Source organism: Labrus mixtus, chromosome 23, assembly GCF_963584025.1.
Source record: "Labrus mixtus chromosome 23, fLabMix1.1, whole genome shotgun sequence".
Lineage (NCBI taxonomy): Eukaryota > Metazoa > Chordata > Actinopteri > Labriformes > Labridae > Labrus > Labrus mixtus.
The window spans coordinates 6041790-6055394 of record NC_083634.1 but is presented as its reverse complement, the minus strand read 5'-3'; the positions used below and the strand labels follow the sequence as shown (position 1 = coordinate 6055394).

At 45.3% G+C, this 13605-nt stretch overlaps 1 protein-coding gene across 2 annotated transcripts in view; it reads right to left on the bottom strand.

Moving 5' to 3' along the window:
* The window catches only part of mllt3 (MLLT3 super elongation complex subunit), a 45314-nt gene that overhangs the window by 9384 nt on the left and 22325 nt on the right, over window positions 1-13605 (bottom strand). For both annotated transcript variants that reach the window (XM_061031376.1, XM_061031377.1), the window contains exons 3-7: window positions 13141-13223; window positions 12580-12723; window positions 10328-10366; window positions 8899-9027; window positions 4936-5511 (exon numbers count right to left, since the gene is read on the bottom strand). In XM_061031376.1, coding sequence (XP_060887359.1) covers window positions 4936-5511; window positions 8899-9027; window positions 10328-10366; window positions 12580-12723; window positions 13141-13223 — 971 coding nt within the window. The remainder of the gene's footprint in view (window positions 1-4935; window positions 5512-8898; window positions 9028-10327; window positions 10367-12579; window positions 12724-13140; window positions 13224-13605) is intronic.

Sequence of the window (13605 nt, the reverse complement as noted above, 5' to 3'; positions counted from 1 at the left end):
GCTTCACTCAGAGCCACCAAAGCTGCCCTCTTCAAAGACAATAAACAGTCTTTAGTCCGAGTTTTGTTGGCATCAATCTCTTAACTCTTGGCACAGTTAGGGCGGACGAGGAGAAAGCCATGCCAACAAACTGACCGGAGCCCGCTTAGTTAGCTTGTCCGATCCAGCGGGGGTTGTCCAAACAGAGTTATCTCAATGTGAGGACGCTTTTCAGGCCGACACTGAAGACAAACAAACACAACTCTTTTACACTCAAACGCCTCGCTTTGAAACACTAATGTGTCAAATGGCCAAAATCTTGGTGAAAAAATTGACGACTTTGAGACGTTGGAGTTTTTTTATGGCGCTGAAATGAGCCTCTCCCTCATGTCCATCATCGTGACATCCATGGGAGGAATGTTTTATATGTATGTATTTATGTATCTGTGCTGTTTTCATGATGGGCATTGCCTGTATGGATCTTGGAGCGGCTGTGGGTCAGCTGGTAGAGTCGGTCGTCTCTCAATAGGAAGGTCAGGGGTTTGATCCCCAGCTCATGCAGCTACATGTCCAATGTGTCCTTGGGAAAGACACTTAACCCCAAGTTGCTCATCCTGCTTCATCAGCGGTGTATGAAAGAAGGTGGCAGAAAGTCTCGTATGTGGCACGTGACATTTAACTTTTTCTAGGTCTGGTTGAACTGTTGGACTTGAACCCAGGCCACCTCCCCCGAAGACCACAGCCTCTGCACATGAGGCGTGCACTCTAAACACCAGGCTGCGGGCACCCCAAAGAATAACATTTTTATAGAGATTGCACTGCTATCTTAAAATGATTTCCAAATTTTGTGTCTAAATTAGTCAAAATTTTTGATTAAATCAAAATGTTAAAGGAGCTGTAGGTAACTCTGACACCTAGTGTTTAAAATGGGTACTGCAGTCACAATTCTAAAAATTGTAGAGAGCTGTCTCCCCCCGCCCCCTCCTCTCTAGAGTCGATGTTCACACAGGTCACCATGTGGTGAACACTGAAGCTTCAGTGTTTAGTCAGCTCTGCATCGGTCTGTAAACCTTTCTGTGTTCTAACCTCTCTCCATTTTTCAAAATCATCTCCAATATTGATCCTAGTTTGAGCACGTTTCTGCTCGTGGAGCTTATTAGAAACATGCAGAGGCTTTTTAGGTCGGGTACAATCACTTCTATCTGAACCACTTCTCTTGCCCGCTTCCATCGCTGCAACACCTGTTGACCTGATAACTGCTCTCATATCTGGCAAACTGTGGGGCGTCCAAAACGGCCGTGTGGGGGTGTCTTAAAACCGTCTACCTTCTCTGGTCCAAACAAGTCCAGATCATTCAGGACCAGAATCTAAAGTTAGAAGGAGGACATAATGGCTGCATACCATTATTTAAATTAGTGCTGCACGGCTACCCCACTGTGGTGTGAAACAGTCTATGTGTGAAACCAGGATGCAGAGGGAGCAGACAGCGCCAACATGCTCATTCTGTGAGATACAGAGTTTGTGCATGTGTAAAATGACTAAAAATTTATATTAGATTTATTTATTTATTCATTGCACCTCAGATTGTTTCATTCTGCAGGCCTTCTGTGTGATCAAACCAGGCGACAAATATTTAACTTGCTTCTTCTTCTGCTGTTCAGAACGATATCTCAGTCACACTTGTAAAACAACGTCTTCTCAAGCGTGTGCAGGTGACGGATCACTCAGCCAGTACCCACATCCAGCGTGCTAACAACCAGGTTCTCATGCTAACACACCGGCCTGCTTTCCCTTCATGTCATCACCTTCTCCACATTTCCTCCTCTGTGCTGTTTCTGGTCCCGGCTGGCGCTCAGCGGAACAGACCGAGATCAAACAAGCGGTCACATGAGAAAGAAAAAAAAGAAAAAACGAGAGCGGAGCTCTGTGTCGGCCACCGGGGGAGAATCAAACACCTGGCATTTGTCACCCTACATCCCCCTTTAACAACCACTCCCCCTCCCCCCCAAACCCCAGCCTCCTGCATGGGAAAACTTAAAAGGCATTTACATCGAGCGCAGACAAAAACACAGTCCCTGCTAGTGCTAGGTAATAACTCCCCCGGCTAAACAAGCTGCCCCTACAGAGAAGACACACACAGAAAGAGCCACGCTTTATACACGCATCTGAGAAAAGGAATGAAAATCACATAAAAGAAAGCGGCTCAAAGCCCGGGGATTCAGACCTTTCTTCACCCTTTTCTTCTCCGAGAAGCTAAAAGGATTAAAGGGGAACTCTCTGCTATTCACCACCGCGGCTCTTCTTTCTCCTCAGGTGTTGTAAAACCATAAATCTTTCTAGTCGACTGTTTGGCTTTTAAACAGCCCCCTCTTTTATGGGGAAGTTCTGCACTGAGTGAGTGTGGACCAGGCAACCCTGCCTATTCATGAAAGGAGCCACTGTAGAAATAAAGATTTTCTAATCCTGCTCCCTCCAAGGTTGTCAAACGTTTTTCGATGCCACGTGTTTTACAACGATACGACCTCTGTTATTTTTCATGTTCAACAGGATCAAAGAGTACCAGAACTTCTGGAAAAACAGATCTAAAGTTATACTTTCAATCCATACTGCCAGTGCCCATTCAAGAGTCTGTTGGGGCGCTAGGCAAAAATTCTCAGGGGCCCCCCCTGCAACAGCGACTCTGACTCATGGTGGTGTGCAGTCGACTCGGTTACGGCCAGCGAGGACACATTGGGCTGCTCTGCTAACTAAGGAAAGTGATGTTAAACATCAAAGAACAAACATCATGTTTTAAAAATGCATGCTAAGCTTAGCAGCTAATCAAGAGTGGGTGCTGTCAGGTTTCCTACTGTCATTACAAACTTTACACGTTTTGAACCACCGCTTGAACCAAGTTTGTCAGCCCTCAGGGGCCCCGATACTGGCCTGGCTCTGAGCAGTTGCCACAAACAAAAGCGAGAGAGAGCGCAGCGATGGTCCTCCAAACATACAGGTCAGCAAATACGACTTTTCTCAATTTAGACACATTTACCCAATGATGAATTTGCTTGCAGAAAATTGCATCCCTGCACGTACCAAAAACGTTGCAATTGTATTTGTGCAATTTAGACAATGTGCAGGAGTAATTTGGGGGAAATTAAAAACAAGAGATCACTCCCTTTGTGGTGCCCAGGACTTTTGCTTCTGATGTGTTCAAAACCAAAAAGCCCACCTGTCAATCAGGTCAGCTACACGCCTTATTGTGAATAACTCTTATCCTTCATCAAATCAAAACTGATGAGTCATCAAAACATTCACCCCCCGTACAGTGTGTGCTGATCGAGATATGAGTTAATCAGACCTATTTGTTTTTTTGAACCAGGCTGTAAACATGTTAATCTCTGCTGTAAAAACAGACTTTTATGAATGGGTGTGTATGTGACTTCTGGTGGGGTCTTGAATAAGACACTTCATGACCTAAAGTTAAAACAAATCTAACACAAATCGGCTATTTTCACTCAATAAATCAACAGAACTTGCCAACAGTTTTTGCCCACTTTATCCTGCTTGGCCACCCAGACTAATGCAGCTGAACTCCCACCAGGTTTATTGGTTCCAATCCCCCCACCCAGCCCCCTCCTGGAGTCCTGCAGACCACCATTAAAGAGGATTCTCTCCCTGTAGGTTATTTGATTTTACAACCGTTTTTACGCAGGAGGACTGACCACTAACAAACCCTTCCCCCCCTTCTAAACTCCTTGGAAGAATTGGATACCAACAGCAACCCCTCCCTCCAAAACTTTTTCCTTTAAAGAAATCTTAAGTCCAACGTGCTGGCTTTCCTAAACCTCCAGTGTGATAAAATGTAAATTGGTTTCTGGTGTTTGCATCAAATAAATCAGCTGCTCTACTATTTATTCCAAACCTGGCTCTTTTTCAGCAATTTCTCCTCCTCTTCAACCAGTGTGAATAAGTCTCAGAGCTCCTCTAAACATGTGTGTGAAGTTTCTTGTTCTAAATCCAGTCTGATCCTGTATTTGATCATGTCTATAAACCCCTCTATTTCAGCCCTGCTCAGAACAGGCTGTTTCTGTGTCTGTACCTTTAAATATGTAAATGAGCTGTGTCTGACCACGCCCCCTCTCTGGAAGGGCTTTGGTGTTCTCGGTCTTTCTCGCTCCATGTCCTATTGTTTACGGTGAGAAGGCAGATTCAGAGGGCAGAACAAACACCTAGCTGTGGGAGTGTCACCCACCTGGGGGAGGGGTTACTGCCCTTTGTGATGTCATGAAGGGAAAATCTCCAAACGGCCTGTTTGAGCACACATTTTCTGAAAAGTGGAGCAGGCAAAAGACGGAGAGGGTGAAGTTTATTTTGCAGAATATGTGACCTTTAACTTAATTTGGGTCTGAATTAGGAAATATGATTGTAAGTCCATGTGCTTTAGCCAATCAGAATTGAGCAGCCATCAGAGTGTCACTGATGAAAATTATTGCACCACTGAAAACTAGCTACCACCTCCTCGAAAAATCACTAAAAAGTAAAGATCACCTAGAAACCTGACTGAAAATTACTGAGCTGCAAAAGAGCCTCAAACACAGAAGGCTACTCTGGCGTCTGAAACTCTGGCTTCAATATATTAAGTAGGAATAGCAGTGAAGTGACCAAACGTGTTCTCGGTCTTGAGGTGCCATCGTAATGTCCAAGGAATTTAAGAAATCTTGCAAGAGGGGGGTCCTCGTCTGAGGTTAATGCTGTATGGGGGTCCTCTGCACAGCAAAGTTTGGGAACTCCTGTCCATAGCTAATGGATAAAGCAATATCCAATGTGTAAATAAAAAAGATCTTTGGTACCCAGCCGGTCAAATATGTAAGACATGGCACATGTTCAGAATTCCCCATTGAAACAAATCCAGACCTTTAACATCTTCATAACACTCAAAGCTCTAAAATAATTACAAAAGCACGCTGTACTTACATCTGATTTGTTGGAATGTTCCTCCATATCAGAGTCGTTGGGGTCCACCAGTCCCTGGAATGGGGGCGGCAGTGTGGAAAGCTTCCTGCGTTCTGTCTCCTCCCCTTCTGGTCTCGATTTACTCGTTCGGATCTGCGATCTATCCTTTAAGAGTTTCTTATCCGAAAGCTGAGCGTCCGACATCGGCTTCCCTGATGAATCCACAAATCCCTTTTTACGTTTTTTGGTCACATGATCGTCAGCGTCCGTCGACAGACGCTTGTTAAGCCCTGACCCGTGGGTCATCCCTTCAGTCCGGTGCTCCTTGGACAAAGACTTGGGTTCCTTGAAGCCCATCTTAGGATTGATATCTCTCAGTGGCTGGTTCTCTTTGGGTTTCCTGGAAGGTTCTTTGGGGGCTTTGCTGGATTCCCAGCCAGAGTCTCTGAAGGCACTTTTGGGCTCTTTCAAGTCTTTTGGAGGCTTTTCTTTGTGGTCCTTGGAGGGTTTGTGGAGTTTGGAGAAGCTGCTGCTGTTGGTGCTGGTGGTGGTCGTGGCGGTGGTGAGAAGGGCAGGGCCACCTCCTTTGGAACCATCCTGTGGATTGAAGGATAAAAAAAATGAGAATCTAGGACATGAGACTGAAGCTAACCATCAGGTTTTGCCTTTATTGGAGAGACAGGAGAAAGTGGGGGATGCAGCAAAGGGCAGAGGTCGGATTCAAACCCACAGCCGCTACGATGAGGACTATAGCCTCTGTACAAGGGGCGCCTAGCATACCCATGAGGCTATATTTTTATGCCTTTATTTTAGAGACAGTAAAGTTATTGGAGTCGGAAATCGTTGAGATAGGAAATGGAGATTAATGGGAAAGGAGCTACAAGTCGGATTTGAACCCGGGCCGCCCGCTTGGAGGACTATAGCCTCTGTATATGGGTGCGTACACTATAACCACTAGGCTACCATGCCCCCTTTCAAGCACTTTCTTGTCACCTTTCCTTCTTTCTGATCGCATCATGTTTGATTTAGAAAACTACAAAGTGAGCAAGAAAACAGGCAGCTCGGTCAAATGACAATTAATCCTCTGCAGGAAGCATGCGTGCCACCGTTTGGCATTATCATCTGTAGTGGTCCATTCTTTGGAGAGAATCAAAAGGGTCTTCTTAGCCCCCATGTACGGGCTTAAAGAGCAAACTCAGGGCTTCTTTTGAGCCGGGTGAAGGGGGCCTTTTCAACAGACACACACCCTGAAAAGTGGAGCGAAGGGCAACGTGGAGAAAAGAGGAAACGCATTCCTCCAAACGACGGGGGCCATTTGTCCCCCCCCCACCCCACCCCAGTCTCACCTCCAGCCCCCTTGTCAATATTTCATCACAGCAGTAAACCCATTAAAGCAGTCTAGACGACGGGGCGTGTTACAACTTCAACCGAGCACCTTTAAAAACCTTTCATTTGGTCTATCTGCCGGTGACCGCTGACCTCAGGATGTAAAGCTGCCAGCTCGTTCTGAACTGCAGCTGGATCCTCCACCCCGACATAAAAAAACCTGGTTTAGTGCTCTGGACGGGGGGAAGGACTGAGGCCCTGACCGCCGTCAACGAAGACGAGATCACTAAAGTGTCACTTTTTAAAGAACCTTTCAGCACCGTGACATTAGCAGGTTAGCAGGTGACCCGAGTTCATGTAAATCATTGACGGGACCAGAACGACAGAGTCTCTCTGACCGTGCCGAGTGGAACTGAAAGCATGCCATAGCTGCAAACTCACCCTGAATGCACTGTTACTTTCTAGGAATCATATCACACAGAACAATAGACTTTTCATGATTTCAGCAGAGTTACCAGAGCTGAATTCATGACTTTTTTAGATTTTTTTGTACATCACTCCAGACGCATTTTAATGTCTGCTTTGGCATGACAGCAGAGGTCGGCCTTCAGGACCAGTGGCTTTTCAAGACCGGCGACTGGTACCGTTACTGTAACCACCGTCCCAAGTACATTCCCTTTGATTTGGAAGTCATGAATATTCTCTCGAACCTGCATGCTCCACCGAAGTGAGCTGAGCTACACCAGCGGCCCTGTATGTTATATTCTACTTTAAGTTGTGCCATGACTTTATTTTTGGTCCCTTTGCTTCTTACAAGCTTCCAGTTCTCTTTTCCTGCCCGTCCTCTAACAGATAATCTCAGCAATTAACTACGGCAAGATGAACTGGGCTCTAGCAGACGCACACCTGTTTTCATTCCATCAAGCCTGTTTGTCGATAGCTAGTCTAAAGCCGTTTTCACACATGCACTCCTGAAAATGTAAAGAAAACTTCTGGCAAATTCTGGCAGGTATGGGAAAAGTTGTCTCATACCTTTCATAAACGTGATTGTCCCCCCTCCCCATTCCCCCGCTGGTCTGCACTCACACTGCTCCAGGACTAACCGGGCCTGAGCATGGTTACCTCTTGTTTATAACGTCGTAATACTACACATGCATGGCTTTATGTAATGATGAAGTGTGCTCAGTTTACAAGACAGACGAACTCCAAGAAAATAATGAATAAAAAGGGACGCACATCGGAGAACAACACAGAGAACATGACAGCTACTTTACTGACTTTGAGTCATGTTAGTCAGATACAGCAGGAACACTGAGATTTCTCCTGAATGAAGGCTGTCCTCGTTGTGTATCCGTGCATGAGCTGTACTGTGCCGAAGCAAACCTTTTCCAAGCGTGCCAGAGCCGAGGAAGTGTACCGAGCTCACACTAGTCAAACCTTCCTTTAGACCTAGTTTATTTCATCCTGCATGAAAATTTAAAGCATCACTGCACTCCCAAACCTGAATAAGGAGAGAAGCAGCACTACTTTTTGAGTTTACAATATGTGTTGTTTTTAAATCTATGAATGGCGGAGCCCCCTCCTACGTTGCTGACATGTTGACTGAGCACACAGCAGACAGCTCCCTCACATAAATCGTCAAATAAAGGTCTTCTCACCAAACCCAAAATCAGATCCTGATCAGCTTGTGGTGCTTTTAGTCGTTATGGTCCGACTCTCTGGAGTTCTTTACCACATGAACTAAGGTCTGCTACAGCTGTGTCTTCTTTTAAAAGCAGACTAAAAACATCTCTCTTTGCTCAAGATTTAGGCTAAACCATAAATAATTAGACACATAAACATGACTTGACTATTTTATTTCCCCATTCCCTCCCTGCTTTCTGCACGAGTCATGTTCATTATTCATACCTAAACCTAAATCTGCAGAAGACTTCGGGAACATCTCAAGCTGGGACCTTTTTGTGACACTTCTGATTTATTTCAAGTTTATCTGATTTGTTGTAATACAAGAGCAATAACTCGCAGCATATGGGAAGAGAGAGAAAAGAGGAGAGAGAGAGGGAGGGAGGGAGGGAGGAGGAGGGGAGACCTGCTGCTCCAGAAGTAATTCATCACACACTCTGTGTTTGGACTGGAAACTGTTTCCATGTGAAATGGGCCTCTCCTAACGCGGCTCTTAAATGACACTATTTAAAGAGACTAAAAATAACACATAATGGAAACAACATGGCGGCTTATTGACATGCACCAGATAATGTTTTTTAATCTTTGCGGAGCTTCTGCGCCGTCTCTTCCAGCATTTCCACATCCGGGTTTTGCTTGTTTTTGTCTGAGCCTTCAAAGCAAACAGAGTTTATAAATGAGAGTTAAACATGAACCTCTTCAAACCCCCAGGTAGTCAAAGATTCACAGCACGTCCCCGAGGCCGAGCAGCACTTACAACTGAGCCGCAGCCAAGATATAGTTTGCTTAAGCCAAAGTTGGATGTCTTTGAAATCCCTGAGTTTAAATATATTGGATGTCTTTGAAGCTGCCAAATATGTGAGGGATTAAAGGCCTGGAGACTGTGACTGGGGTGAAAAGTTTCAGAGCAGGGTGGGGCTGAGAGGAGCAGGATTCTCTTCTAGCTCCAGGCTGTACCTGGAAACATCGACTGACCTTTGAGCCGTGGAAGCTCTTGCTCTTCTTTGGGTCGGAGAAGGTGGAGGTGAGAGAGCTGTTGGGGAGGGTGGGCAGCTTCAGGTGCTGTCCAAACAGGGAGGTGGATCCTTCCTGCATCACCATCACCTGATGGAGAAAACACAAAGACATTGATAATAATGTATCTGACCATTACATTTTGTTATTCTACATAACACATTTCTAAAATCAAGCCATTCCTGGAAACAGTCATTCATGGTTTCATTTCATCAAGGTTAGCAACTCCCTTTTCTCTCTCTCCTCTCTACAGCAAGTAGTGATGTAGTCAAGACCACACATACAGAGACCAAGACGTACCCGAGACCAGAGAGCTCCGAGGCCGAGTCAAGAACAAGACATGTAGGGATCGAGACCGAGTCAAGACCAAGACATTTAGGGATCGAGACCGAGTCAAGACCAAGACATTTAGGGATCGAGACCGAGTCAAGACCAAGACATTTAGGGATCGAGACCGAGTCAAGACCAAGACATTTAGGGATCGAGACCGAGTCAAGACCAAGACCAAGGCAGGGCTAGATCGAGACAAGACCAAGACCAAGACATTTAGGGATCAAGACCAAGTCAAGATCAAGACCGAGGTAGGGCTAGACCGAGACAAGACAGAGTAAAAATGCTTTTGATTACGAGACGAGGGTCTTTATACCGGTCTTGAGATCAAGACCAATTTCAGGTACTACAACACAGCGAGTACAAAAATGCAATGACTGTAGGAAACCTCCCTGAAGGCACCCCATCTGACATCTTGTTGCCCTAATAAGCATCACATGCATTATTACTGTGAAAATGTTTGTCAATGAAAGTCAAGAGGAAGAGGAATTATATGATTACTTTTAACATCACAGAGATCAACGTTGGTTGGAGGGGCCCCCTGTTCATTCTAAAAGAGAAACGGGCAGCACATTCAGACGTCCAGAACAAACGACGGAAAAGCACAAAGACTGAAAAAAGGTTTGGAGCTTTATCTGTTCATAATGACTGCGACCTTATCAACCTTATACAATTTAAAACCAATTAAAAAATCAGTCCAGAGTGGCTCATAAAGGGAGGCTTTCATTGGACGAACGTCAGACTTAACGGTTATGAACATGTGCTTAAATGCCAAGGGTGTAACTGTCCACACATCACACACTCAAAACCTCAAAGGCTGCATGTTTTTGCTGGAAAACTCTGCAGTCAGTGCGGGGCGAGAAACACGGCCAGAGTATACAAGCTAAGACAACACAGCTGCTTCAGCGTGTCTGTGTCGGAGCGCTCAACACTCATGACTCTTAAATCTCCGAGCCGGGACAAAGTGCTGCTGTCATTACAGGTGAAAGTGATTTATAGAGGAGGTGTTTAAATGTTATCGTTTCATCCAGGACCCTCAAACCATGACGGGAAATCTTACTTTTGAGTCTTCGGAGCTTCGTTTGTGAGGATCACGTTGCTGTGAGAGAGAGAGAGAAGACAAAAGAGGCAGAGAGTTATCATCTAATGGTCTCAGAAGCCTTGAAACAGAGGATTTCAGCTTTGCAAAATACTCCATAAGCTTTAAAGAGGACATATTATCCCCTTTTCCACCTTTTCAAACAGTCCCGTCTGGTCTAAATGAAACATCTGTGCTGTGCTTTGTTCAAAATATAACATGAATCAAGCACCAGAGGAGGTTTGTGACCCTGTATAAACCAGCTCTCTCAGAACGCTCCGTTTTTGGTGTGTGTCTCTTTAAATGCAATGCCCCCCCCCCCCCCCCCCCCCTGAGTTTTCCTGGTAGACATCACTCCTCTGTAGCGAGAATAAAAATGGCGGACCTGCACAAAAGTTTTGTTCTAGGCTGGGGGTGGAGATACCAGGGGAGGGGATTCATTTTACCAGAATCCCACTGTGACATCACAAGGAGAGCAAATTAGAAATGGAGCATTTTTCTCTTTGTTGTAAGACTTATGCAGACCACAAACAAAGGACTGGATGGATTTATTTCACATTTTGTGGGTCAGTAGACACTCAGGTTATCCAAATATATGTTCAAAAACACTGTAGAAGTGGACTTTTCATAATATGTCCCCTTTGAAGTGACAGCAGTGGATCAAAATCTTGTGCAATGAAAAATAAGCATGATCCATAAAAAAGGACAAAAGCATATTGAAAGCAACAAGATCAAAACGAAAAGATAAGATACTCTAATATTGAGTTTAATGCCTTCAAACCTTTATTCGTGTATAAAAGTCGTGGAAGCAGACATGATAAAGGAGCTCAACATCGCAGAGTAATATTTCATAATGCGTCTTTCCTCCTGATGAAAGAGAACATGAGTTTGGACGTGGTCAGTGTCAACACTCGAGCTCTTTTTACAGAGCAGGAGTGTGGGGGAGGGGAAGAGGGAGAGGGAGGGGGGGTGCAAGGTAAAGTAAATAGAGAGCACTTAGCTAAAGTCATAAAACCTGCTGACTGCAGGGGTTCTCTGAAGCGGGGGCCGACACACTGACAGTGCACAACAATGAAGAAGAAACTAAAGACGTTTTCAAACATGCACTCCTGAAAATATCGAGATCATTTCAGGAGGACTGCCCCGGATACTCTCCTGATCTGGTTTTCATACATGCACCTCACAGCAGGAGACTCGCTGTCAGACAGGAGGGACGCGGAAGTAGCAGGCGAAGCAGCAGAGTCCTCTATACGACACTATAATGAGAATATGTGTCTTTCTATCAATGCTACGTGTAGTTGAACAGAATCTCAATGTGAACTAAAGAGTGGAGAAGAACATACTGGAGAACAGGAAACATAATGCAGCAGGTTCATTAGAGCACGGAGATGGTAGAGGTGGCGTGCACACAGTCTATGGTCGTGCAGCGATCACAGGGAATAAATGTCACCACCCCCTCCCACTCGCTCCAGGTGAATTCTCCTGATTATATCCTGCTGCGTTCTCACATCAGCTCACTCTGACTTTCTGCAGAATAAATACGAGGAGGCTGGAGGAGAAACTCCGGGTGAAGAGAGAAACATTCAGCTGTTTGTGTTCACACGTGACGCTCAGAAAGAAAATATCAGGAGATTTTAAGGAGATTTCTGCGAGTGTGAAAGAACTATAAGGCTATGAAGAGCAGATTTAAAGTTTCGATAAGGCTAATATGGATTTATTTTTTTATTTTTAAAATCAGAGCTGCTTGGATTAGATAACATATTGATGGACAGAAGATGAACGACCCCTGGTAGCTAGTTCCATTTCCTAAATATGAAAATGTGATTCTTAAGCTCGTCTTTAAACGTATTGTCTTTATGTTTTGAACTTCTGGTTGGAACTAAAGGAAAGTGCGAAGCAGCAGCAGTGGAAGCAGAAGAAATTGTCGTGATCTAAATTTCAATCAAAGTAACAGGGATTATGGAGCGCTGATGACCTAGCGGTAAGGTCACACGCATGTAGGAGGCTGTAGTCCTCAAAGCAGATATACTTAATATAACAATCAATTAGAACAGATCCACCGGGTTATCCTGTGACCTTTGTCTTGACACATTCTGAGCGTTTCTGAGGCCCTACAATCCGTCGCCTCGCCCTGCTGAGATTATCTCACTTAGCTGCAGTTCAAGTTGCTGCGTCACATTCAGAAATGTCACTCAATCCGTCTCCCCGCCCCTCCCTCAAAAATGCTCTCTTACCCCTCCGGCTTTGAGCAACTTCCTTCGAAACTCCTCCGTGGGGTTGTTGAAGGTGAGCTTCTCGCAGCGCAGGTGATTGACAGGCGGGTGGCCCTCCAGGTGGAGGAACAGGTCGTAGTCAAAGCGAACTTTCTTCGGTTCTTCCTGATGAAGAATCGGCAATGCACCCAGAGCGAGCGAGAGAGAGAGAGAGAGAGAGAGTGTGAGAGAGAGAGAGAGAGAGTGTGAGAGAGAGAGAGAGAGAGAGAGAGTGTGAGAGAGAGAGAGAGTGTGAGAGAGAGAGAGAGAGTGAGAGAGAGAGAGAGAGAGAGTGTGAGAGAGAGAGAGAGAGTGTGAGAGAGAGAGAGAGAGAGAGAGAGTGTGAGAGAGAGAGAGAGAGAGAGAGAGAGAGAGAGTGTGAGAGAGAGAGAGAGAGTGTGAGAGAGAGTGAGATATAGAATGAGAGATAGTGAGAGAGTGAGAGAGAGAGAGAGAGAGAGAGAGGACACAGCAGAACAGTCAGAGTGTTATGATGACCATGTTGTGTTTATTTTGCTGGTGGGTGAAAATGTTTTAACGTACCTTGTTCTTGAAGTAAACTTCGATGGGCAGGATGAAGCCTGCGTATCCAGACTCCTCCACTTTGTACGGCGGGTCCTTGATCACTGCCATGAAAGAGAAACGAGCGATTAAAGAGCGGCCGTCAACCTTCGAACTCAAGGTGACGAACACAACACAAGAACTGGGTTAAACTCGTTCACTTTCATGTTGCGAAACAGCAGCTTTTTTATCCAATCACGGCTCAGCATATAGCAGCACTCTGTTCGTGTCGGTGGTTGCTGGGGGACGATAACACCAACTGTCATCACATCCGTCACATTCTGCACGCTGCTTGGAAACACGAGTGGCTGCATCGCCCTGAACCAGAACTACTACTTCTACTAGTCGTTTAGAAGGGTTATTCATATGTGGGTCTTCGATGCTGCTCAAATGTTTCGCTCAAACTGCAGATCAGCCGCCCGCCACTAATCAGGGTCTGCAGCTCTG